The following is a 27,162-nucleotide window of genomic DNA, read 5'->3' on the forward strand; positions in this document are numbered from 1 at the left end:
CATCCTTATATCTAGTGGAAAAGAGGTCTGTAGCAGTTTAATTATGGTAAGGACATTCTTCCAGAATGGGGTGATCTTGGGACATGTCCAAAAGATATGCGTAAAGCTACCTATATCTACTAAACATCTCCAGCAGAGGTTTGAGTTGGAGTCGCTCATTCTATGTAGTCTTTCAGGAGTTAGGTAGACTCTGTGCAAGAATTTAGTTTGTATGAGCTGGTCGCTAGCTGCGATCACTGTGGTAGGGAACTCTGTTAGAATAGAGTCCCAGTCCGCTTCAGTTAGGGTGGGTATGTCGGTTGACCACTTTTGGAAGCATTTCAGTAGTCGTGGATGATTGTAGTTGAGTAGTTCGGTATAAATGGTATGGTATAAAGAGTTTTGGGAAGGTCTTTGGTCATAAGTAATTGTTCAAGTCTGTCAGTAGTCAAGTCTGGAGGTCTTGAGCCAAACTGGGATCTGTGGGCATGACGCAACTGCAGATATCGAAACAGGTGTTTATTAGGAAGGTTGTGCTGTACTTTCAATTCTTGGAACGTGCTTAAGGACTTATCGTGCTGAATGTGGGAGATATTTTTAATACCATATCTCGCCCAGGCCACTGGGTCGGGAACGGTAGTGAAATGTTTTAAGTTTTAAGTGGCGTGAAAGGAGAGATATTATTGGGTTTAATGATGTGGGATCTAGCCGTAACCCAGGCCCTCCAGGTTGTTGCCATACCTGCTGTAGTTTGTGGGTTGGCTTTAGGGCTTCTATACGGAAGATTGGTGAGTTGCTCATAGGAGCCCAACACCGCTGCCTCAGCGTTCACAGCTGGGTTTAGCTCATCCTGAGAAAACCACCAGCGTACAGTAACGAGCACCGAAGCCCAGAAATATTTTTGGAAGTGTGGGAGTGCTAGACCTCCTCTAGCTTTGATAAGCTGTAAGAGGTCCAAAGCAAGTCGGGGTTGTTTGCCTGCCCAGATAAAGGATATAATTATTTTATCTATACGCCTAAACTGCGATGCTGGAAGCCATACCGGGCATTGTCTGAAAACATAAGTAAACTTGGGTAGGAAGATCATTTTAAGCAGATTTATTCTGCCGATCAGGTTAAGTGGAAGTCTGTTCCAGGTGATGCATTTATTTTCGAGTTGCTGAATGATTGGGTCCACGTTACGTATCCGGTATTGATTGGTATCGTTAGTTATCTGGATACCCAAATATTTAAATTGGTCAACCACCGCAAAAGGAGAGCCTGCCGGGAGTGGTATGAGAGACATGTCGTCCAGGGGAAACAATATGGATTTATTCCAATTAATCCCAATTCCCGACATCTCACCGAATTCCTCAAAGAGGTATAGAGCTGTACTAAGTGAGCTGTGGGGATCATTAAGATACAAAAGGACGTCGTCCGCGTATAGAGATGGATAGGGAACTGGCTAATGGACAGAAAACAAACAGTTGTGGTCAATGGATCGTACTCAAAATGGGAGACTGTTAGCAGTGGGGTGCCACAGGGGTCTGTTCTGGGTCCAGTGCTCTTCAATTTATTTATTAATGACCTAGTAGATGCAGTAGTGAGCAATGTTGCTATTTTTGCAGATGATACAAAATTGTGCAGAATCAAGTGTCATATTGCAACAGGATCTGGATAGGATGGCTATATGGGCACATACATGGCAGATGAAATTCAATGTTGACAAATGTAAGGTCATGCATTTTGGACGTACTAATGGTCTAGCACCATACAAAATAAATGGGATACAGTTGGGGACATCAAACTTGGAGAAGGACTTAGGAGTACTCATCGACAACAAGTTAAATAATCATACTCAATGCCAAGCAGCTGCAGCTAAAGCTAACAAAATTTTGGGATGCATTAAAAGGGAAATAAAAACTCGAGATGCTAGCATAATATTGCCCCTGTTTAACTCTCTAGTAAGGCCACATCTGGAATATGGATTTCAGTTCTGGGCACCACATTACAAAAAAGATATTGCAGTTTTAGAGCAGGTGCAGAGACGAGCAACAAAATTGATGCGTGGGATGGAAGGTCTCACTTATCGAGAAAGGTTAGATAAACTGGGTTTATTTAGTCTAGAGAAAAGACGCCTTAGAGGGGATCTAATTAACATGTATAAATACATCAGAGGGCAATATAATACCTTGGCGGATGAGCTTTTTGTCCCTAGGCTTTCTCAAAGGACTAGAGGACATGATCTGCGCATGGAGGAAAAACGTTTTAACCATTTATTTAGGAAAGGGTTCTTTACAGTAAGAGTGATTTAAGATGTGGAATGCATTGCCACAGGAAGTCGTTATGGCAAACTCTATACCTGCATTTAAAGGGGGCTTAGATGCTTTCCTTGCGTTGAAAGACATCCATGGCTACAATTACTAGGTAATGCCTAATGATGTTGATCCAGGGATTTTATCTGATTGCCATCTGGAGTCGGGAAGGAATTTTTCTCTTTAGGGGCTAATTGGACCATGCCTTGTAAGGGTTTTTTCGCCTTCCTCTGGATCAACAGGGATATGTGAGGGAGCAGGCTGGTGTTGTACTTTATACTGGATGAACTCGATGGACGTATGTCTTTTTTCAACCAAAATAACTATGTAACTATGTAAGAGATATCTTTTCATGCAACTTTCCCAACAGGCCCTTCACCTCAGAAGACTGACGAATTCGGGCAGCCACTGGTTCCATTGCTATTGCGAATAGACTGGGTGACAATGGGCATCCTTGTCTGGTGCCTCTTTCTAGGCTGAAGAACTGCGAAATTACATTACCTGTTCGGATTTTGGCCCTGGGGGAGTCGTAAAGCATCTGAACCCATTTAATAAAGCCATTTCCAAACCCAAGTCTACGCATGGTTGCCCATAAATAATTCCATTCCACTGAGTCGAATGCCTTTTCGGCATCCAACGAGGCTACCACCCGGTGACCGGTGTTAGAATGTGAGGCAGCGATGTTGGTTATCAACCTATGCAGGTTAATATCCGTGCCTTTACCGGGCATAAAACCTGATTGGTCGTGATGGATTATTTTGCATATGCATAAGTTTAATCTAGTAGCTAATATTTTGGCAAGGATTTTTACGTCTGCATTCAGGAGGGATATAGGCCCGTATGAAGCACACCTCGTAGGATCTTTCCCGGGCTTGGGAATTACAATTATCAGGGCCTCTGACATGGTAGGGGGAAGAGTACCGCTGTCGAAGGATTTTTGGAAGGTATTTTTCAGTTTAGGGGCTAGTAGTACGGAGTATTGTTTGTAGAATTCGGCGAAAAACCCGTCTAGGCCCGGAGTTTTCCCTGTCTGCATGTCTACGATCGCGTCAACTATTTCCTTAGTCGTTATTGGAGCGTCAAGCATCTCCCGGTTTTCTAGAGATAGGGTTGGTAGTTTAGTGTTTGTTAAGTAATGTATAAGGTCAGCGTCACTCTTTTGGGATTTGCTTGTGTACAGCTTGGAGTAGAAGCGAAAAAAAATGTCATTGATTTCCCCAGGGTCAGTGGTAATTTTATCCGTGTCATCTAGCAGGCGGGGGATAGCCGTGCTCGGTTGAGCATCTTTTGATAACCAGGCTAGAAGTTTCCCAGTTCTATCGCCTTGTTCAAAAATCTTTTGTTTCTGCGCAAGGAGACTCTTTTTGGTGGAGTCTATCCTGTATAATTCCAGTTGTGTTAGAGCTAGTTGCCATTAAATGTGTATATATCAGTATTTTGGGTAGCAATATATTCTATCTCAAGGTCTGTGGCAGCCTTCTCTTTCCATTGTACATATGCTTTAGTTTGGTCTCTGGCGATTTTAATAGCCCCCATATATTGCCCCCTTATAATGGCTTTGCTTGCATCCCACACTAATTGTTGAGTAGTAGATTCTGTGTTTGTGACCCAATATAACTTAATTTGGCGTTTTATAATATCGATTGTAGGATCAACAATCCATTGTTTAGAGAGTCTTCAAACTCTATCCCCTGGCTTGGGTCCTAAAAGAAAGTTAGTTCCAAGGGTGCGTGATCAGAGATCCCTCTGGCGAGGAACTGATTAGCTTTAATTAATGGAAGGGTGTCATGGGGAGCTAAAGCCATATCTATCCTGGAAAGAGAGGCGTAGGAGGTAGAGTGGCAGGAGTATGCTCCTGTTGTGGGATGCTTCCATCTCCATAGGTCTACCAGAGAGTATGCCTCCAGCCATCTACTGAACTCCAGCGTCTCTTTTATTGGATTTCAAGCGATCTAGGATAGGGTCATGCACCAGGTTAAAGTCCCCACAAAGTATACATTTCTGGGAAGGCATCTGAGCAACAATGGAAACTATTTTGTCTAGTATGGCGATATCCGCTGGGGGAGGCAAGTAAATATTTGCTAAGATTACTTCTTCCTGGTTAATAGTAGCTCTTAGGATAATATATCTACCCCCCCGGATCAATTTTGATTTCGTGTAGGATAAAGGGCAGATTTTTCTTTATAAGGATTGCGACACCTCTGGAGTATGATGAGTATGTTGCGTGATACGCATGGGCTACCCAGGGCTTCTTAATTGCTAGGGTTTTCCCTCCCACTAGATGTGTTTCCTGGAGGCAACAGATATGGGGTGCGTGATGTTTAATGAAGTTAGTAACTAATGTACGTTTGATTTTAGAGCCTAGACCTCTCACATTCCAGGAGAGGATATTAATGGACGACATTAGAGCTCTGCCAGTAATTGATAATGATATATAGTACTGTGAGGGAATTTTCCCAGTCATACAATAAGCGCGAGTAGGGTATGTCTTTGTAATCATCATTAGAAAAGGGCATGGAGGGGTCCCAGCCGGAGGCAGACAAGAAAAGAAAGAGAGGAGAGAAAGCAACAACGACGTTTAAATCCAGACTGGAAACCCACCTGTTCAGTCTGGCATTTGCAGAAATATAACTTTTGTTGTGTGAATACTTCATCCTTCTAATTACTGAATCTGAGAGAGCCTAAGCGCTTTGAGTCCTATGGGAGAAAAGCGCTATAGAAATGTTATTGTATTGTATTGTAACAAAGAGGTAATGTAAACATATCCAGAGTACATACCAAACATTTCCCCAAATCCCCAAAAGCCCCCACCCTACATCCTGTGAACTTAACATAAACCTCAGGACGCCTTATAACCCTTAACCCCTGAACGTGTCTTTATAAAACAAAGAACCTACAGTCCAAAATCAGGACTGGCTTATATTTATTGCTTAACTCTACCCCAAGCTAAAAACTGGGCCTGGGGGAAAGTGAAAAGAAGAGAAAAAAAAACTCAGCAGGGGCAGTGGTCTGCGTGACCAGGAGGCCGCTGCCCAGCGTCACTCAGTTATCAAACTGAGGGTTAAGCTTAGTTTTAACAAAACCTGAAATGATGTTAAAGTAACAAAATGTCCTCCGTCCTTCAGGGACGCGCAGGAGAGATCTATTTTAACATTGGCCACAGGGCTCAGGAGAGTGTGAGGAAACCATACCTCTTTGCGAAGAGCACTGGGGGGGGGGGGGCAGAGGGGACAGAGGCAGGTGGGGGGGTGAATCTAGTATGTAGATCGTTGCAAATAGTAGGAGCCTACTCGAAGGAGCAGGTATAAAAACATATGTAGGGTGGGGTTTCTCCCCCATATACAATAGCAGCAATCTCATAATGTTATTATTGATGTTGTCTGTATAGTTGAATCCAAAATCTGCTTTTAAATCCAGACAAATTTCAGTATTATGAGTCTGAAGGCTAATTCACCATGTGGAGAGGGCCGGCGGCAGGTCCCAGGCTAACAGCCCCTTAAGTGCCAATGCGGGGGAATCCATAGTTAATATATGGAGGGAGGAGAGCCAGAGGAGACTCTGAATGGCTCACCCTGTGGTTTTGAGGTAAAGTCATATGTGGAATGCCGTAACATCTTTTTGTATGTATAATGGGTTAAGATTAATGATATTGGCCAATCAGTGAAAGGACTGGTCACTTTTCAGACCCAACTGACCCTCAGGATGACCTAGAAATAATACTCTGTGATTCCTTTACCAGTACTGGCTTTGAATCTGGTCAGCCACAATTAAAGACGCACACACAGTTTGTGGTTGACAAACAGATTGCCTGTATTGCCTTTGAATCATTATTTTTATACACAACTTTGTATAAGCTGCGCAAACTCAATAGACATAGAATTTCCAGCAGATTTACATGATAAAAGATTTACATGATAACTGATTTACATGATAGGACTTTCCCAGCATAACATATGACATATCTCTGCAGGTGTTTATTGACAGTTTAGGGTGGCACATTAAAAGTTTCCTGTAAATTGAAGAGATAGACAAAGATAGAACAGAAATGGAGAAGTTAGAATGCAGTGTTGCATGACAGGTACAAGTCTTCAAACTATAGCTAGACTAAAAGCTTACTGCATTATACATGGATTCTAAGATGGCTGCAGAAGAGACAAAATGGCTGACCGTGTATATACTTATATACTGATGCTTATGCTTAAAATTCCTTACAATCAGCCCAAGACCCAGCCACTCAGCCTCCCCCCACACATCACAGTCCAGGTATCACTACCAGTGTAGGCATACATTGTTATTGATTGAGAAAAATGGGTTCATTTGCTTCCATAATAGTGCCACTTAGTAGAGGTAGCTGCATATACTTAGTTATATACTATAACCCCTCTATTTATGTTGAAGATCTACTCCTTGGTGTGAGAAAAAAAATTTGGGAAGGGGGGTTGGGGGGGGGGGGGAAGGAAGGAGGGGAGACAAAAACACCACAAAAAGGGTCATGTAGAATGGGCCCCTTCTGGTTCTAGAGGATATATTAATCCTCGACCTCTTGCACCGTATGCTTTAGCCCCATATGTATTTCCCTGGAGAGGAGGTTAATTATAGCAAATTATCAATTACATCGTTGTGAACATTAGTAAGTCATGTGTCATCGTGTTTCCTCGAAAAGGGTTGAAAGAGTGCTTCTAGTGGGAGAGAGACCAGCGGCAACCCCCAGACACAGTGCTTACATAAATGTTTTGAGTCAACAGTGTGACAGCGAGTATCTCTATATCACGTGCAGTGTGCAGGCTGGTAGTTTGCGTTAATTCCCGCAGTGCTAAGATACAGCTGCCAGGAAAATTATTTACAGCAATTGAATCAGACTGGTTAGCCGCACGCCAGTCCCCACTCCCACCACACATATAGAGGACTATAGCCGCCTCAAAACAGGATGAATTACAGAAGACCCCAATATATAATGTAGCACCTCCAGAAAATACACAACAGGGGAGTCAGGCCGGGGCCCACAGTTGCATTAATTCTTACTAAGTTCTCACATAGTGAGAGAAATCTATATACACAGTATATTGACGCATGTATATGCGCCGCAGAGGTATCCGGGGTATGGAGAAAGAGGGGCAGGAAGGAGGGGAGGGGGGGGGGTGTAGAAGGGGATACAGTCGTGCTCCAAATAGAGTATGTTGGTAGGGTAAATAGTAAATGTAATGTAGCCTTTAACCGTTTCAGTGTTATTTTTTGCAACTGAGGGGGGAGCCCAGCCAGTCGCATTTACTCCAGTCAAGCACGTTTTCAATACATAGTGTATACATAGAGCCTCCAATGCTGCGAACAGGCAATTAGAGCCATCCCACATCTCCAATCACTCTGCCATTGCAGCTTTCCCTTCGATTACTGTGCCTTAATACTACCAGACATAGAGGGGTTAATGCAAATTAGGCAATGTTATAGGTAAGATAACAGAACTGAACTGCGGTAGCTCTAAAACATCATTAACCCCCTCAACTGAGGATGTAGAGTTAGAGGGCTATGGCCCCAGCAGTAGTAAGCAGTTCCGCAGCGTTCCAGTGAGCGAAACCGTACTATGTTGAAGTCACAGTATTTAAGGAATAAGTGTCTATATAACAAGGTTTCTCGCTTCGGCTCAGAGAGTGCTGTATGTCTGGGGGACTCTCCTCCTGCATCAGCATACATTCCTCAGTGTCCACTCTATGGCCGCCATATTAGTGCAGAGTTGCTATGCAGTAGCTGTTGGCAGAGAAAGCGCGGGTATCTTGCGCGCCAAAAAAAAGTTCAAATGTACATGTTTCGTTATGGTAATCCCAACATAGTGAGGAGAACGTAAACACGAAAATATTAACAATAACAGTCTTAGTTTTTAAGAGAACGATTAAACCTGCCATAGGAATGCAAGTAGCATGTAGAGCCAATCCGCCTATCTGCCCGTATAGTAATGCAGTGTGAGCAGCGGGTTACCGCTTTACGGTTCCAACATGGCAGGGCTTGGTATTTGGGCAAAGATAGGACCAAAATGAAAGAGGAGTTTTTCACATAGCAGTGTGTGTGGTTGCATATAACCTTACAATCTGTCCGGTCAAAAGACATTAACAGTTAAAGATACTTATCCCAGTTCTGGAGCAGCAGGGCGTCTCTCCAACCATCTTGTTACCTCTCCCGGAGAATCAAAGAATATGGCCTTGTCTCCATCTTGGATCCGCAGCTTTGCTGGAAAGAGCATGGAGTATACTATATTCTTCTCTCTGTTTGGCCTTAACACTGTGGAATGAATAACGAAGTTTCTGGGTCTCAGTAGTGTAATCCGGGAAAAGCATGAGGCGGGTGTTCCCGAGCTGGAGGTTTTCTATTTTTCTGGCAGCTGCCAGAGTGGCGTCCCGGTCCCTAAAGTTCAGAAGGCGGAAAATTAGAGGCCTCGGGTATTTGCCTGGAGGTCCAGGCTTTGTCGGGATGCGGTGGGCTCTTTCTATGGTGAGGTATGGTGAAAAGGTCTCCACCGGCAGCAATTGCTTGAGTAGGTCCTCCATATACAGTGAAGCATCTTTTCCCTCTGACCCCTCCGGAAGACCCAGCAGCCTTAGATTGTTGCGGCGGTTGCGGTTTTCTGCATCCACCGCTCTGTTCTCCAATTGGGACAGCCACTGCTGCATACCGGGCATGGCCGCCTCCTGCGCGTTGATCCTATCCTCGTTGTCGGAGACTCTACGCTCTAGTTCTTTAGTGCGGTCACGGAGATCCGAGACATCTTGATGGAGGAGGCCAAACTTGGTCTCAATGTAGTCCATTTTGGTAGTGAGTGCTGACTGGCAAGTTTTTATTGCTTCCATTAGTTCTGCTGTAGTAGGGAGCAGGGCAACGCTCTCCTCGTGGTCTGTTGCAACACCCGGATCATCCGGCGGAGAGCCTTTCTGCGGTGGCTTTGGGGTCTGCGAGGTCATCAAAGGTTTATCTGTGGGTGTTCCACCCTCCGTCTTATCTTTTTTGTCTCCCTTCTTGTTCCCCATGTCCCCATATGGAGTGAAGCGCTTTGGGAGCTTCTGCGGGCGTGATGGGCCTGCGAGGGCAGTATAGTGGTCAGCGGCCTCGTATTCTTCTTTGTCCGACAGCTGGCGGGGAGGATCACACCACGACTCCAGGGTGCTAGGAGTTTAATTTGCCGTTCACAGGGGATAGCTATATAGTGTTAGGAGGACGGATGGAGATGGATTTCATGAGCCGGGCAGCGGAGCTCCTAGAACACGCGTCTGTTCAGTTTGCCATCTTGGCCACGCCCCCCTAACTCATTGTTTAGCTCTCCTTTTCGATTTATCTCATGAGTTATCTCTCCTTATTTGTTTATCTCCTGCATTAGCACTACTTACAGTAAAGGTGAAAAATGAGTAACCTTTGTGAATCAAACCCAATGTATTTACTCTTCAGGGCTCCCTTTGTTCAGGACAATTACTTTCAATCACCATACACTGAAGTATGTGGCAACCCTGATTTCCTACCTGGCCAAACTTTTGGTTTTGGTTGGGCAAAGGAGGATAATGCTACCCAGCTACGCCACTACTTCTCTAGATCTAAACTTTTGGCCGCCCAGGAAATAGGTGTGAAGTTTTCGATCCCTGCCTCTGCTCATTTTCAGGTCCTTCATTTACTTTACTATTTGAGGTCCATAATCCCAGCAAGATATGACACCACGTCTTTCACTTGGCTTACCTCACACCTGTTAAAGGGAATCTAAACTGAGATGGATATGGATTTTTCCTCTTAAAATAATACCAGTTGCCTGACTCCCCTGCTGATCCTGTGTCTTTAATACTTTTAGCCACAGCCCCTCAACAAGTATGCAGATCAGGTGCTCTGACTGAAGTCAGACTGGATTAGCTGCATGCTTGTTTCAGGTGTGTGATTCAGCCACTTCTGCAGCCAAAGAGATCAGAAGGATGCCAGGCAAATGGCATTGTTTAAAAGGAAACATCCATATCCCTCTCAGTTAAGGTTCCCTTTAAGATACATAAAGCCATCTCAATTACCCCAGATATTTGTTTTCGGGGATGTGGAGGGAGAGGGACTCTCATCCATATGTGGTTGACATGTCCACGGGTCTCGTCCTTTTGAAAGGAGGTAGACAGTCTTATAAATGCAGTTCTTCAGACCTCAGATACCATAGTATCTGGCTATATTACTTCTAGGCCACAAAGATTCTTCCACAAATTTTCCGGCTTATAGACTTATTCAATTTATAGCTACGGTGGCCAAAGTTTATTTGGCTTCCAGTGGAAATAGTTAAATCTAGCTCTAGCTCCAGTTATACATAAAATTCACTAAATGATGAACTATGAGCAGATGCTGGCTATTTCACATGACCATATTCTCCACTTTCAGAGGACTTGGGACACCTGGAAATAATATGCTGACAATACAGGCCTTCCATTTATCATATACTTCATATAAGAATCTGATCACTTCTAACTTCTACTATCTCTGCTATATTGACTTAGTTTGCAGGTTTTTTTTTTCTCATTTATCTATGATGTTTATTTGTTCCTTTGATTCCTTTTTTCAAAGTTATAATTGATACTATTTTTGTTATATGATGTATTTAAAGATATATTTATGATGTATTTAAAGAACTTTGTACCATTGTTCTATTTTATAATTCAGCTCTCGTAGATATGTTGTTGGATTTTTTTTCCATGAATACATAACCAAATATAATATTTTTTGTTTCAGTTGGTTTTCTATAGCTACTTTTTGACTTGCTTGAAAAAGAGATATTTGGGGTCACATTCATATAATTGTAGGCAATTGAGAAGGCAGTTGGCACTACAACACAGGATAGCTGATGTCACGGAGGGTAGGCAAGATACACACGCCTCTCTCACTAACGAGCAACTTGCATGCTCTGATCCAAAAGATGTAGCGATAATGGGATGAAATGAGGAGGAGGGATCGGCACTGCAAAATACATTTATTACCAAAAGTGAGGCAAAATCCATACAATAATGTGCAGTACAGCTGTACAAAATAAGTGGACATACTTATTACTATACTGCACAATATTGTATGCCTCACTTTTGGTAATAAATGTCTTTTGCAGTGACGATCCCTCCTTCTTATTTAATCACATTCGTATAGTATTGGCAATATTAAATGGTTCATAAATGTCCAAGCACCGATGGAGGTGTGTCTTGTACAAACAACTGTTTGGGAGGATAGGCTGGGTTGACATGCAGCAGAGTGGACTAATAATTCTGTGAAATATTTACCGGTAGTTCTGTGCACAGAGCTAAATTGACTGTCAGAAATAAACTATGGGAGAGAAATGAAAGCATACTACAGTAAGCATTTGAAGTCTATCACTTCAAAATGCAGTTAATAACACCTTTACCATTATGTGGCTTTAGGTACATGTTTACCCTAATTAAATTCTCTCTACGCATGTTGAGAATAAGGTATATGCTTAAAGGGAGTTTGAAGCGAAAATAATAAAAAAACAAAAACTGATACTTGAGAGGGAAGAGCATTCCTGTTCCTCTCCTCATCCCATCGTTCCTGCGCTGGCTCCCCCATTACATAGGCAAATAAGGGGGGATTACAGCTGCCCAGAATCCCCCTCAGACCAGGGCCGGTGCAGTGTCTGGGGACAGGCGCAAGTTGAGACACCAGAATATCTGCAGGTATCCTGTAGCTCACAGCTCCGCCCCCATTCTTTGCCTGCTTCAGTTGGCTTTGGATGAAGAAGCAGCATGTGCACAGAGCATGGAGCAGTAGTGTGTGCACAGAGCATGGAGCAGCAGTGTGTGCACAGAGCATGGAGCAGCAGTGTGTGCACAGAGCATGGAGCAGCAGTGTGTGCACAGAGCATGGAGCAACAGTGTGTGTACAGAGCATGAAGCAGCAGCGTGTGTACAGAGCATGGAACAGCAGCGTGTGTGCACAGCATGGAGCAGCAGTGTGTGTAGAGAGTACGAAACAGCTCTGGGGAACTTAACAGAGTCAGATATGAGCACAGCCCTGTGCCCTGCTGTATGAATGCTTCACTTTCCCCTTCATTACCAATCGCGGCTGTCCTCATTATTATCTGTATCCAAACTGTTCCTGATCGATCCCGCTGTCGATCGGGAGCAGATCGGACATTTAGGAAATAATTGTCATATCCTGTCAGTCGGACGGGAAATTGCATTACATGTACCCAGCATGATGTCCTACCATATTATTATACAATATTGTGCATGGCTGAAGGAGACCTTTCAGAAATCCCCTCCCCCTCCCCCCTTTTTGAAAATCGTGGGTCTACCCCTGCGGCAGCAGTGTCTGACCGATGGGTCGGAGACTGCTCTTTTCCGCTCCGGGTAGGCTTCAGAAGTCTTCGGGAGCACTAGGGCTCTCGAAGACACTCGTGCGTGCAGTATGGCTCCCTCCATCTTCGGGAGCTCTCTGGCTCCCGAAGACTTCCAAAGCCTCTCGCGGCAGGAGATTTAAATGGAGGAGCCTGCTGGGGAATAAGCGGATGAGTAGAGGAATGGGAAGGCTCTGTAGGACCCAGAGCCTTCCCTCTCATTAGGTATGTGTCTTTTTTTTTTTTTGACTTTTTTTTTCTTTGCTTCAGATTTACTTTAAAGGGATACTGTAGGGGGGTCGGGGGAAAATGAGCTGAACTTATCCGGGCCTTCTAATGGTCCCCCGCAGACATCCTGTGCCCGCGCAGCCGCTCGCCGATATTCCGGCCCCGCCTCCTGTTCACTCCTGGAATTTCTGACTTTAAAGTCAGAAAACCACTGCGCCTGCGTTGCCGTGTCCTCGATCCCGCTGATGTCATCAAGAGCGCAGAGCGCAGGCCCAGTATGGTCTGTGTCTGCGCAGTACACTCCTGGTGACATCAGCTGGAGCGAGGACACGGCAACGCAGGCGCAGTGGTTTTCTGACTTTAAAGTCAGAAATTCCAGAAGTGAACCGATGGCGGGGCCAGAGCATTGGGGAGTGGCTGCGCCAACACAGGATGTCTGCGGGGGACCATTAGAAGCCCCGGGTAAGTTCAGCTCATTTTCCCCCGACCCCCCTACAGTATCCCTTTAAGTATAACCCACCTCAAGATCTATAAAAAAAAAAAAAAAAAAATATATATATATATATATATATATATATATATATATATATATATATATATATATATATATATATATATATATATATATATATATATATACACAGTGTAACTATGTATGTGTGTATGTGTATATGTGAAAATATATACATACACCTACCATAGTGCCCTAACCATTCATTATGGAAGTTTTCCTTATCGTTACCTTTTATGCATTGTAACATTTCTTATACTGTTTATTTATAAAAAACACTTTTTTTTGTGTTGTCCTTAGAGATGAAGCCTCTGGTTTTTGTTACCTTAATGATGCTGTATTAGGCATTTTGAAACTCCGACAAAAATATGAGAGAGTACTATATATAGATCTGGATCTACATCACGGAGATGGTAAGATGCTTAACAGTAATAGTGCAATGTTTAAAAATATTTACTTAACCAAACTGTGAAATATATTTTTGGTGAATAGTTTTATCAAAGTGATCCAAAGACAGCAGAATTACTTTATAATTATTCGTGTTTACACATTTGTTTACCTTTTTATTTTGCTTTCCTTTAACATTTTTTTTTCGTGAGATTGCCTCCTAACACCAACATACATAGTCATCTTAAGATGGCCACTAACTGTCCAATTTCTAGCGAAAAATCATTTGAGCTATCAGAAATTCTCATCAGATTGGTTGTAAATAATCTCCTTTGATGGGCACAATCCATTACGAATAATTATAAAGATAGTCGTCCGATTGGATTTTCTTCAAACCAAAATTTGGATTTGTTGTTGGTTGTGATAGATAGGAAGCAAAGATTGGTTCGGTGATGGTGTAGTGAACGATTTTTCTTCCGATCAGAACGATGTGATTGCTCGAACGATTTTTCACTGTGCCAAATATATAAGTTAAACAGGTGCTTAGGCAACACAATCACAGAGGCGCTCAGCGTTGATGATACTGGCAGATGCTATTTACTCCTATCTGTTATTGCCTGAGGAAGCAGGTTTGTACTCCGCAAAATGCTTTGCACTTTATTTGGAGTATCCAATAAAATAGTTTGGACTGAAAATCCACAGTCATATGTTCTGCTTGGAGGAGGTAAGTCCACCACTACCTCCTCTATTACCAAGATGGGTTTTTAAGTTCTTTTAGTGTTTTTTCTCCTTTTGGAGCCTCTGTTATCCTATTATCTAGGTGCTTAGGCAAAAATGGCACATTTGTAACATTTTTGTTGTGTAATAGTAAGAGCATACATTTCTCCACATAGTGTTTTTTTTTTTAAAGATTCTTTATTTAAAGGTGTGTGTTTTTTTTTTTTTAACCAAAACCGAGAATCATTAAACAATACAAAGACAACCAGGCAAACATCACATATGATGGTGATAAGGCAAAGGCATTAAAAAGTGAATAAACGGTTTACATCAGGTTTATGTATGCATAGGGCAGAGTACATCTAGATGTATATTGACAATGTCTTGAAAATGAATTGGCAAGCCAGCGCCAATTATGCATAGAGTATCTCTGGCCCAATAGGCAAAGAAAATGCTTACACCAAGACGAGGCGGAGGGGGACAGTCCATTTGTCTCGGGTCCCAACCCTAGGAGCAATCAGGTGAGTAATTTGAAAAGCCCTGGGGCCCAGTGGGATCATTCCATCAGGGACTCATGAGATAAAATAAAGGGTTAGTGGTTTGATGTTCCATCTACGCCTCGTCCCAGAAGTCCATCAGTGAGGACAATAATTGGATTACAGTATCATCAGTAAAAAAGGTGCATTTTCAAAGCCATGGTAGAATGAACGTGATTGATAGTTTGCCCTGATCAGAAATAGTAGAGTAAATAAGATTAGAGGAGAGATTAACCACTTGAGGACCGCGGGCTTTACCCCCCTTAAGGACCAGAGCCTTTTTTTTTTCCATTCAGACCACTGCAGCTTTCACGGTTTTTTGCTCGCTCATACAACCTACCACCTAAATGAATGTTGGCTCCTTTTCTTGTCACTAATAAAGCTTTCTTTTGGTGCTATTTGATTGCTGCTGCGATTTTTGCTTTTTATTATATTCATCAAAAAAGACATGAATTTTGTAAAAAAAAAATGATTTTTTTTTAACTTTCTGTGCTTGCATTTTTCAAATAAAGTAAAATTTCTGTATACATGCAGCACGAAAAATGTGGACAAACATGTTTTTAATAAAAAAAAAACCCCATTCAGCCTATATTTATTGGTTTGGGTAAAAGTTATAGCATTTACAAACTATGGTGCAAAAAGTGAATTTTCCCATTTTTAGGCATCTCTGACTTTTCTGAGCACCTGTCATGTTTCATGAGGGGCTAGAATTCCAGGATAGTATAAATACCCCCCAAATGACCCCATTTTGGAAAGAAGACATCCCAAAGTATTCACGGAGAGGCATGGTGAGTTCATAGAAGATTTTATTTTTTGTCACAAGTTAGCGGAAAATGACACTTTGTGACAAAAAAAGAAAAAAAAAAGTTTCCATTTCTTCTAACTTGCGACAAAAAAAAAATGAAATCTGCCAAGGACTCACTATGCTCCTCTCTGAATACCTTGAAGTGTCTACTTTCCAAAATGGGGTCATTTGTGGGGTGTGTTTACTGTCCTGGCATTTTGGGGGGTGCCTAATTGTAAGCACCCCTGTAAAGCCTAAAGGTGCTCATTGGACTTTGGGCCCCTTAGCACAGTTAGGCTGCATAAAAGTGCCACACATGTGGTATTGCCGTACTCAGGAGAAGTAGTATGTGTTTTGGGGTGTATTTTTACACATACCCATGCTGGGTGGGAGAAATATCTCAGTAAATGACAATTGTTTGATTTTGTTTTACACACAATTGTCCATTTACAGAGATAATTCTCCCACTCAGCATGGGTATGTGTAAAATACACCCCAAAACACATTATACTACTTCTCCTGAGTACGGCGATACCACGTGTGGCACTTTTTTGCACCCTAACTGCGCTAAGGGGTCCAAAGTCCTATTCACAGTTCATTTTTAGGCATTTGTTTTTAGGGCCCCTAAAATGCCAGGGCCGTATAGGAACCCCACAAGTGACCCCATTTTAGAAAGACACCCCAAGGTATTCCGTTAGGAGTATGGTGAGTTCATAGAAGATTTTATTTTTTGTCACAAGTTAGTGAAAAATGACACTTTGTGAAAAAAAAACAATAAAAATCAATTTAGGCTAACTTTTGACAAAAAATAAAATCTTCTATGAACTCGTCATACACCTAACAGAATACCTTGGGGTGTCTTTTTTCTAAAACAGGGTCACTTGTGGGGTTCCTATACCGCCCTGGCATTTCACGGGCCCAAAACCGTGAGTAGTCTGGAAACCAAATGTCTCAGAATGACTGTTCAGGGGTATAAGCATCTGCAAATTTTGATGACAGGTGGTCTATGAGGGGGCGAATGTTGTGGAACTGGTCATAAGCAGGGTGACCTTTTAGATGACAGGTTGTATTGGGCCTGATCTGATGGATAGGAGTGCTAGGGGGGGGTGACAGGAGGTGATTGATGGGTGTCTCAGGGGGTGGTTAGAGGGGAAAATAGATGCAATCAATGCACTGGGGAGGTGTTCGGAAGGGGATCTGAGGGTTTGGCCGAGTGATCAGGAGCCCACCCGGGGCAAATTAGGGCCTAATCTGATAGGTAGGTGTGCTAGGGGGTGACAGGAGGTGATTGATGGGTGTCTCAAGGTGTGATTAGAGGGGGAAATAAATGCAAGCAATGTACTGACGAGGTGATCAGGGCTGGGGTCTGAGGGCAATCTGAGCATGTGGGCGGGTGATTGGGTGCCCGCAAGGAGCAGATTAGGGTCTAATCTGATGGGTAACAGTGACAGGTGGTGATAGGGGGTGATTGATGGGTAATTAGTGGGTGTTTAGGGTAGAGAACAGATGTAAACACTGCACTTGGGAGGTGATCTGACGTCGGATCTGCGGGCGATCTATTGGTGTGGGTGGGTGATCAGATTGCCCGCAAGGGGCAGGTTAGGGGCTGATTGATGGGTGGCAGTGACACGGGGTGGTTGACAGGTGATTGACAGGTGATCAGTGGGTTATTACAGGGGAAATAGAGGCATACAGTACACGGGGGGGGGGGGGGGGGTCTGGGGAGAATCTGAGGGGTGGGGGGGTGATCAGGAGGGAGCAGGGGGCAGTTTAGGGCATAAAAAAAATAGCGTTTACAGATAGTGACAGGGAGTGATTGATGGGTGATTAGGGGGGTTTGGGTGCAAACTGTGTTTTGGGGGGTGGTCGGGGGGGGGGGGGGTCTGAAGGGTGCCGTGGGCGATCGGGGGGGTGGAAAATAAATGTGTGGTGCATACTCACTACTGCTTCCTCCTCGCTGGTGGTCTCTGGAACAATGAGACCACGAGGCGAGGAGGAAGCGTGTATAAAGCACTTTGTTTACCTAACAAAGTGCTTTATACGCTTTAAATGCCGGATCTCTGTAGTCCTCTGCTCGCCAGAGCTGCTAATTGGCTGGCGGGCTGGAGGCTAAATACCCGGCCATCGATCCCCGGCGGAGGATCGATACAAAGACCGCAGCCTCTGCACATGAGCTGGTCCTTGCGGCATCCACTTTCCGACCGCCCCTGTGCAGTGGGCAGTCGTTAAGTGGTTAAAGAGACTAGGAGGAGGAAGATAAAAAGGAGAGGAACAAGAAGAGGTTGGCAGAAGAAGCCAAAAAGAAAGGAGGACTTAAAGAAAGTACTCTGCTGACCCAGTGGGCCTTACTGGGCCAGAAAGTCCCATCCCTCAAGGTGCCAATAACATTTCAATAATGTCCCAAAGACGTGATCGCAGGGGGGTATTTAGTGTAATCTCTTTAGGTAAGGGCCATAGCGGTTTTATACATTTGATTATGTGATTCCTCTCTATCGTGAATGGCATGTGTCATGGATCCCATAAGATTGATTCCTCCACATAGTATTCATTACAGAAGTACCTCCAAATGCCATTTTATAGCATCTGACGGCTGTTTTTTTGTCTGAAAGTCAGCTGTCTCTATTTGATATCCCCCTGTTAAGATGATTGAGCTAGCGCGGAGGCACCATTAATTCGGCTAGTTTTGCATTTAAAACTTCTGGCTTTAAAGTGGATCCGAGATAAACTTTTACTCATTGCATAATTGTGTTTCTTTCATAAAGTTTATGATCATTCCGCAAGCCAAATACTTTTTTTGTTTTGTTTTAATACTCTAATTCCCTATAAACTAAACAAGCCTCGCCCACAGCTCCTTTTGTGCCTTGGCACTGTAGCAAGGGCTTATGGGAGCTCAGTCTGGGCAGGAGGAGGAGGAGGTTACTAGCCATTGATTTCAGAGGCAGAGGGGAGGAGGAGAGGGGACTAAATTTACACACAGGGAAGCTGATAGCATCTCCAGCCCTCAGCCTGTGACAATGCGACAAACAGAACATGGCTGCCCTCATTGTATCACAGGAATAAATAAGCATAAACTTTTGAAGCTGTTTGCAGCTAGATATGCTGTGTAAACTATCTAAACTTTAGATAACATATATAGACAAGTTACTTGTTATAGTTAGTTTTTCATCTCGGATCCGCTTTAAATTGCAGAGTCTCTGAGGCGTCTTAGAAACTCTGCCCTCTAGAGATAAAAGTCAGATCTGCAGAACTAATCAGGTAACTGGTGTCTCAACAGAAAGTTAAAAATATTTGACTTCTGCAAACAGGAAGATGCCAGTATACTGGTAATGCTACTGACTTATGAGTCAGTTTGAGTCCAATTCTGCTCTTAAAAAATGTAGCTGCCTCATAATTTAGGTACATTAATCCTAAGTGTAATAGGGCCATACACAATGCTGTTGGTGGATTCTTTGAGGTAGATTCACCTGGTCTGTGATCCTGACACATTAATACTGCTGCTGCCCCCTTAGATTATTGCCACAATCAAAACGGCATATAATTGTTCCATAAAAGCAATAAAGTTTGTATACAGTATCATTTGAAGGAGGTGTCGGCTTTTACCTTAACATTTTTCCAAGAGTGGTATCATCCACTAAATTTTTCCTAGAGCTCTCCATTATTCCGACTGTTGGCTTAACTGTGAGGAGTGCAGGATAACCCTTTTGTTATTACCAGTTTACAAGGGACTTGCTCAAACTAAGTTGGACAAGCAGCAGACACAGCAAATCATATCCAGGATAGTGGTCAGGGCAGGGGGACAATGTAGTTTGCATCCAACAGAAACATCTAAGATAATGTGCTGGAAGAAAAAACACATACTTATACAAGCATTAAGAAGAAGCATAGGACTTCAGTGCAGATACTTGAACCCTACCTGTAGCATTTGGTGATATTAGAAGCTTGTAGGGAGTAGCTCCTGTGTGCAGATACTGATTTCCACCAGCAGTCTCTCATGCAGATACAAATCAAGAGCTTTAGGTTAGTGTTCAAAGAATGAGGACCCATGTAATATCTGGGATTTTAAACTTTGATTTTTTGGAACTGAATTCAGTTGATAACTCACATATCCACTCTTTAAAACTATGTAACAGGTACTTGAATGTGTTTCCCCCATGCAGATAAAAACTGACTGCAGTTTCTCTATCAATAGCATTAGGTTCTGTGATGAAACATGCGTTTTCTCACATAAAGACAGACACGGTGTGCAGAAAATACATACAGAAAAATGTACACAGAAAACTGACAGACTCCTGACAGGGAAAATAAACAATTTTTTTTCCTGGACTGCCATAAAATGTACTGCTCTAGAGAGCTCTGTACTCGAGGGGTATCAGTAGGTCTGTTTGAGACACAATAAGCTGGTGCTGCTATTGAATGACATTCAAAATGTACATCGTACCAGCAAGTATCCCCCTCAGAACTTGCAACTGTAGTCAAGTGTCTGATAAGTGCCTTCATGTGTTTCATGGTTGGACCCACCCTTGCTGGGCCCCAGAATCTCCCAGGGCCTCATGCACCTCTCTCCCCTGTGATGGTCTGTTGGCGGCCCTGCCCTGGATCAACACCAACAGGAATTACCTGGTAATTATAACCCTGGATTTCTTTCATTGCAAGGAAAGCACCTACAGAGTTGAACAGGCAGTATTATGCTAGCATCCCGAGTTTTTATGTCTCTTTAATGCATCCCAAAATGTTATATTATTATTATTGATTTATAAAGCACCAACATATTCCGTGGGAGTGGTAACATTTATTGTTATTTCAGGCAGAGAGGTGGACAGAGACGGTGGAAAAATGATTAGTTCAGTTTTAATCATAAATGTATACTGTGTATATATATATGCTTCAGCTGCAGCTGCTTGGCATTAAAGAGAATCTGTACTCTAATATTCTTACACTAAAAAGCATACCATTCTATTCCTTATTTTCTCCTGTGCCCCTCTGTGCTGTTTCTGCCACTCTGCTGCAATCCTGGCTTGTAATTAACAGTTTTAGGCATTGTTTACAAACAAACTAACCAGCTTGTGATAGGCTCACATAAGCAGAGTGTATGAGTCATACAGAGTGTGCAGGGGGCCTGCAGAGGGTGTGTATCGCTGCTATCCAATCACAAGCAGCCCTGCACATTCCACACATTCAAGCCTTAGCCCGACAGACACCACAGAGGAAAGGAGATCAGATTTATTACAGAGACAGCGCAATTAGGAAAGGCTGCAGTAAACCAGAGCACATTAGAACAGGCATAGGAACTTATAGGATAGAAGAACTAAGGCTGAAAAATTTGTTACAGAGTCTCTTTAAATATGATTATTTAACTTGTTGTTAAGTACTACTAAGCGCCTCTCCAAGTGTAAAGTCCCCATCTGTATCCCATTTATTTTGTATGGTGCCAGACAGTTGGTATGACCAAAATGCATGACTTTACATTTTTCATTGACATTGCAATATCATCTGCCTTGTATGTGCTCCTATAGCTGCCCTTCTGCAATATGTCACAGCGTTCTTGAGAGTTGATGTCCGTGGGCATCCTGCAGCTCACAGCACTGTGCTGCTGCCTGCACTATGTGCCGACCTTCCCCCTCTCTTTCCTGGCTACAGTTGACTTTGGATGTTGCAGCAGTGTGTGTGCAGAGCATAGAGCAGCTGAGCTCTAGGGAACTTTACAGAGCCAGGTATGAGCACAGCCCTGTGCCCCTGCTGTGTGCTAGTAAAGAAGGAAGTAGGGATGTAAGATCATCGGGGCATTCATGGTGGCGGAACGCAAACACCCGGGCTGAGGCGCAAGTTTCCGGGTCTCGGCAGACCGCTGATGTCACTAGAGCGCAGCCTGGCGCTCAGCTCCCAATGGATAGGTGGCGGATGCACTCTCAATACGCGCTCCTCCGCTGTAAACAGTAACCACGTGTGTTGCGTGTCAGCTGATCAGCTGATACGCTGATTCTCTATTGGTTGTTTTCAATTCTGTTTGTTTCTGATTGGTTAGTCCTTGTATTTAAGCATGGCGAGCGCCCCCAGACATCGCCCTTGATAGCATTAGCTTTTGGCTTGTTGCTGGGTATGCGCTCACAAAACCTTTTGACTCCTGTTGCCGATTTTGCCTTGCATCTTTACCACGCTTACTCTAGATTGATATCCTGACCACGCTCTATTGGATTACCCATTGCCGACTCTGCTGTTGTACCTGGACTCTGTTTGCTGCCTGGATCGACCTCTGGCTGGATAAGGACTTGCAAGAACGCTGCCTGTACAAACATCTGGCTAGTACTGACCACGTTATCTGTAAAGTGCCTGATCTGCATACTATTACTCCTGCTTGCAGTCATCTGACACTCATCTGGATTGCCTCATCCTCCAGGCCTCGGGTGACTATTACACTTGTGATACTGTGCCTTGTATGATTGTTATTGGTTCTGTTTAGTAGATACTCTCTGTCAGTCTGTATGCTACATCTACCTGCAGGGTTTTTGTAGTTCTGTGCTGTGTAGGAGTTTGTGCAGGTGTTACGGGCTGGGCTTTAGGTCAGTCATATGGGCATACAGCCTGACCTATAGTCATTGACCAGATAAGCCTGACAGTATGGCAGGCCAGAAATTCCCCCAATCAAATGGGGAGACTAACTGGGGGTCTCCACCATGGATGAATTACTGGAGCTGTAAATACACTTACGGAACAAGTATCTGCTCAACAGGTGCAATTGACTCAATTGGCCAATGCCACTTCTCGTCCTGAACTTCCTGCTTCTCCTACTGAACGTTCAGTACTTCCTCCAGCTCCTCCTCTTAGAGCACCTCTGGACCCTAAAATGCCTATCCGGAGAAATGTTCTGGTGCAAGATCTCAGTTCAGTAATTTCATGAATAACTGTGTCATATTTCAAAGTCCATTCTCAATCCTCTGGTTCAGAATCTCAAAAAGTATCCTTTGTCATATCCCTGTTGCAAGGGGATCCACAGTCTTGGGCCTATTGCCTACCTCCTGAGCATGAAGCCTTGGCCTCAGTAGATAATCTGTTTAAAGCTATGGCTATACTGTATTCTGACCCTGATGTTGCTTCTACTGCAATACAAAAACTAAGGAATCTGCTACAGGGTTGTCGCACTGTTGAAGAATATGCAACAGAATTCCGGCGATGGGCAGTCTCAACTAATGGGAATGATTCAGCTGTAATGGACCAATTTCTGTTTGGACTATCTGATATTGTTAATGATATTCTTATCAGTCATCCAGTACCTTTATCCTTAGAAGAAGCTATTACTTTGGCAATCCGGGTTGACAGGCAAGTCAGACAACGCCGCCAGGGAGGGTCTCACATACCTATTCCTGTAACTCTTCCATCCAAAAGTAGTAACATCACAACAACTACTGAGGAATCAATGCAATTAGGGCTTTCAAAACTCTCCTTGCCAGAGAAAAATTGGAGAAAAGTGGAAAAATTATGTTTCTATTGTGGGGAATCTGGACACATTGTTAAATCATGCCCTAATACAATTAAGAAGCTGGAAAATTCCAATGCTTAACTGGGGTGGAGAGAACCCAGTTAAACTATCAGAGTTTCTTTCCAGAAAATAACCTCATCATGCTACCCGTCTTTATTCTTAAAGGAGAAATTGTGTACAATTGCCTGGCCCTAATCGATTGTGGGGCGGTGGCCAATTTCATGGACATTTCCCTAGCTGAGACGTTATCCATTCAGACAACTGCAGTGTCTGAATCGATACGTATCACTGCGGTTGATGATACAGTGTTACAGAAGGAACAAAGTTTAAGATTAACTACTAAAGTCACTTTACAGGTAGGAGTTCTACATTTTGAAGTCATGAAGTTTTATTGTTTGAATTTACCTTCTTATCCAATTATTCTTGGGTTACCATGGTTGGAAAAACATAACCCAGTGTTTGATTGGCAGTCTGGTAAGTTGATTAGCTGGTCAGATCAGTGTAAAGATGAGTGTTTACAAAATATTGTGCTAAGTTGAACCAAACTCATTGAGCAAAAGTTACCTCCTGTGTATCAAGAGTTCGCAGATGTGTTTTCTCCTAAAGCAGCTGATGTGTTACCACCTCATAGACCATATGATTGGGCTATCGACCAGACCAGAGTAGAAGGCCATGAGGGAGTATATCCAAGAAAATCTACAGAAGGGGTTCATCAGAACCTCTTCCTCACCAGCTGGTGCAGGGTTCTTTTTTGTAGAGAAAAAAGATGGTGGTCTGGGACCTTGTATTGATTTTAGAGGGTTGAATAAGGTTACTGTTAAAAATCGTTATCCATTACCTTTGATCGATTACTTGTTCTCACAGGTTGTGGGAGCTATGATTTTTTTCCAAACTAGATCTTAGAGGTGCTTGTAACCTTATTTGCATTAGAGAAAATGATGAATGGAAAACTGCCTATAATACTAAAGATGGTCATTACGAGTATCTGGTTATGCCTTTTGGCCTATGTAATGCTCCTGCAGTAACACTTTGTCAATTATATATTTCGTGAGTTCCTTGGCAAATTTATGGTTGTATATCTTGACATCTTGATCTTTTCTTCCTTCTTGTCTGAACATCGTGATCACGCGAGAAAAGTGTTAATCAAGTTGAGGGAAAATCGATTGTATGCTAAATTGGAGAAGTCCATATTTGAGGTAAATCAAGTCACATTTTTGAGTTGCATAATCTCTGATACCGGGTTGACCATGGATCAGGAGAAAGTCAAAGCTGTGTTGTATTGGCCTCAGCCTAACAGTCTTAAAGCCTTGCAAAGATTTTTGGGGTTTGCCAATTTTTATTGGAAATTCATTAAAAATGTCTCTGGCAAAGTGGCTTCCTTTGCGGATCTCACAAAAAAAGGGGAAGATCCGTCCAGTTGGAGCTCTAAGACTGTTAGGGCTTTTGAAGGGTTAAAACAGGCTTTCTGTTCTGCTCCGGCTTTAGTTCACCCAGATATTAAAAAATCTTTCATTGTCAAGGTAGATGTATCTGAGGTGGGAGTTGGAGCGGTCGTGTCTCAGTTTTCTGTCAGTCCTCAACAATTACACCTATGTGCATTTTTCACTCAAAAATTCTCTCCAGCAGAAAGAAATTATGATATTGGGAATAGAGCATTATTAGCTATTAAATTAGCTTTAGAAGAATGGAGACATTGGTTGGAAGGTGCAGAAAATCCGGTGACAATTTATACCAATCATAAGAACCTTGAGTACATTGAGAATGCCAAATGACTAAATTGACAAGCTCGTTGGGCATTGTTTTTCTCTAGGTTTAATTTTTGCATCACTTATAAGTCTGGTTCAAAAAACATCAAGGCTGATACCTTATCAAGATGTTTTCTGAAAGAAAATGCTAATATGGATCCTGTATCCATAATTCCTAAGAAATGCATTATTTCTGCTTGTAAATTGTCTCCTGAACTTTCTAACCAATTGCTCAAGATTCAAGACCAGGCACCTCAGAATAAACCTCCTGGGAAATTGTTTATTCCTTGTAATCTGCGAGAAGTAGTCTTTAAACAATTTCATGCAAATAAATCGGCAAGTCATTCTGGGGTTAAAAAAAACCATTGAGCTTCTCAGAAGGGATGTTTGGTGGCCTTCACTCAGTAAAGATGTTGTTTTTGTGAAATCATGTTCTGTTTGTTCCTGAAGTAAGGTGGCACGTGCTGCACCTCAAGATACCTTGTTGCCCTTGCCTATTCCTGAAAAGCCTTGGTCTCATTTGTCCATGGATTTTGTGCTTGATCTTCCAGTTTCTCAGGGTAAAATATCTTCTATGGAATTAGCTCAGATTTTTGTTGAGAACATTTTTAAAATCCATGGTGTTCCTGAAAACATTGTCTATGATAGAGGGGTGCAATTTGTTTCCCAGTTCTAGTGTGCTTTCTGTGACAAATTGGGAGTTTCTCTGTCTTTTTTTCTCTGGCTTTCATCCTGAGTCCAATGGACAAACTGAAAGAATTAACCAGTCATTGGAACAGTATTTGAGATGTTTTGTTTCAGGTTGTCAAGAAAATTGGGTTTACTTTTTTGCTATTTGCTGAATTTGCTATGAACAATCAGGTTAATAGTTCCACTAAAATGTCTCCTTTTCAGATCATCTATGGTTCTAACCCTAAGTTCAATGCACTTTCTGGTATTTCCAATCTTCCTGAGTTAGAGGAATGGTCCTCAAGGTGTAACCAAATTTGGGAACAAGTACAGAATAACATTAGAAATACTATAAATACCCAGAAAATGTTCTCTAATATGCACCAAACGGTTGAGGATGAAGTTATGCCTGGATATTTATTTTGGGTCTCTACCCGTCATATTCCTTTACGCCAGCCTTCTGCCAAGCTGGGATCCAAGTTCATTGGTCCATATCCTGTGGCTGAAAAAATGAATCGGGTAACTTATAAAGTCAAATTGCCCAGATCCGTTAGAGGGGTTAAATATTTTCATGTTTTTCAGTTGAAATCCGCAGCTAATTGCAATACTTCGGACCCACCCCCTTCACCCGTGGAAGTTAATGGTGAACAAGAATTTGAGGTTCAGAGGATTTTTGTTTCTCGTATTTTGATAAATTCATTACAATTCTTAATTGACTGGAAAGGATATGGACCATAAGAGAGATCTTGGGTTCCTGCTAAACAAGTTCATGCTGATTTAGCAATAAGGGAGTTTTATGAGAAGAATCCTGGGAAATCCAGGTTGGAGTGTCCAGAGTCCACTCCTAAGGGAGGGGATACTGTAAGATCATTGGGGCATCCATGGTGGCGGAACACCAAGACCCGGGCTGAGGCGCAAGCTTCCGGGTCTCGGCAGACCGTTGACGTCACTAGAGCGCAGCCTGTTGCTTAGCTCCCATTGGATAGGAGTCGGACGCGCTCTCAATACATGCTCCATCTGCTGTAAACCGTAACCACGTGTGTGTGTTGCGTGACAGCTGATCAGCTGACACGCTGAGTCTCAATTGGTTATTTTCAATTATATTTGTTTCTGGTTGGTTAGTTCTTGTATTTAAGCATGGTGAGCGCCCCCAGACATCGCCCGTGATAGCATTAGCTTTTGGCTTGTTGCTGGGCATGCGCTCACAAAACCTTTTGACTCCTGTTGCCGATTCTGCAATAGGAGTCAAAAGGTCTCAATCTAGATTGATTCCCTGGTGCCGACTCTGCAGTGTATCCTGACCACTCTCTATTTGATTACCCGTTGCCGACTCTGCTATTGTACCTGGACTCTGTCTGTTTGCCGCCTGGATTGACCTCTGGCTGGATAAGGACTTGCAAGAACACTGCCTGGACTGATATCTGGCTAGTACTGACCACGTTATCTGTAAAGTGCCTGATCTACATACCATTACTCCTGCTTGCAGTCATCTGACTTTCATC

At 43.0% G+C, this 27,162-nt stretch overlaps 1 protein-coding gene across 7 annotated transcripts in view; it reads left to right on the plus strand.

Moving 5' to 3' along the window:
* The window catches only part of HDAC8 (histone deacetylase 8), a 645,099-nt gene that overhangs the window by 165,344 nt on the left and 452,593 nt on the right, over positions 1 to 27,162 (plus strand). For all 7 annotated transcript variants that reach the window (XM_068248048.1, XM_068248047.1, XM_068248043.1 and 4 more), the window contains exon 5: positions 13,649 to 13,761. In XM_068248048.1, coding sequence (XP_068104149.1) covers positions 13,649 to 13,761 — 113 coding nt within the window. The remainder of the gene's footprint in view (positions 1 to 13,648; positions 13,762 to 27,162) is intronic.

Source organism: Hyperolius riggenbachi, chromosome 8 (assembly GCF_040937935.1).
Source record: "Hyperolius riggenbachi isolate aHypRig1 chromosome 8, aHypRig1.pri, whole genome shotgun sequence".
Lineage (NCBI taxonomy): Eukaryota > Metazoa > Chordata > Amphibia > Anura > Hyperoliidae > Hyperolius > Hyperolius riggenbachi.